The sequence below is a fragment of the Myotis davidii genome, unplaced genomic scaffold (assembly GCF_000327345.1).
Source record: "Myotis davidii unplaced genomic scaffold, ASM32734v1 scaffold1277, whole genome shotgun sequence".
Classification (NCBI taxonomy): domain Eukaryota; kingdom Metazoa; phylum Chordata; class Mammalia; order Chiroptera; family Vespertilionidae; genus Myotis; species Myotis davidii.
In genome coordinates this window covers 3,471,944-3,472,560 of record NW_006290682.1, presented here as the reverse complement: position 1 = coordinate 3,472,560, position 617 = coordinate 3,471,944, and the positions used below count along the sequence as shown (strand labels likewise).

The window sequence follows — 617 nt, the reverse complement described above, 5'->3', positions numbered from 1 at the left end:
TGGATTGCGTGTGACTGTGCGTGGATCCCGTGTGACTCTGTGTGGATCCCATGTGACTGTGCGTGGCTCCCGTGTGACTGCACATGGATCCCCCGTGTGTGTGTGGATCCCGTGTGACTGCACGTGGATCCCCCATGTGTCTGTGCATGGATCCCCCGTGTGGCTGCGCATGGATCCCGTGTGGCCGCGTGTGGATCCGTGCAGATGCAGGCGTGGCGGTGTCGTGCGTGGGACACACAGAGGCTGGGAGGACTGGTTAGGGGCGTCCTCTCCGCTCTGGTTGGAAGAGCAGCGTGAAGCGTCTCTAGCGTTAATCGAACCGGAATCCGGCCGTCCGTAGGTCGATGCTCGACTGCTGAGCCACGCCGGGTGGGCGGGAGGTGACGCCTCATGACAGGCCGCGGGGAGAGCGGCGTTTCGAAAGGCATCGCGAATAGTAACGTGGCTCTTCCCCCCCCCCCCACATCCTAATGGCTGGTTTCTCCTGCCCCAGGAATGGCGTCTCAGACGCGAATCGGCGTTTTCCTCTTCTCAGCCTCCTCCGGGGGACTTCCCAACTCTGAGGTCACGTTCGCCAAACTTCTGAAGGACCAAGGCTACGCCACGGCTCTGATAGG

General features: G+C 62.1%; 1 protein-coding gene across 1 annotated transcript in view; it reads left to right on the top strand.

The window, feature by feature from the left end:
• Window positions 1-617, top strand: part of STS (steroid sulfatase (microsomal), isozyme S) — a gene marked incomplete at its 3' end in the record, with an annotated part of 35,096 nt that overhangs the window by 2,717 nt on the left and 31,762 nt on the right. The window contains exon 3 of the mRNA XM_015563968.1: window positions 494-617. Within this exon, the coding sequence (XP_015419454.1) occupies window positions 494-617 (124 nt within the window). The remainder of the gene's footprint in view (window positions 1-493) is intronic.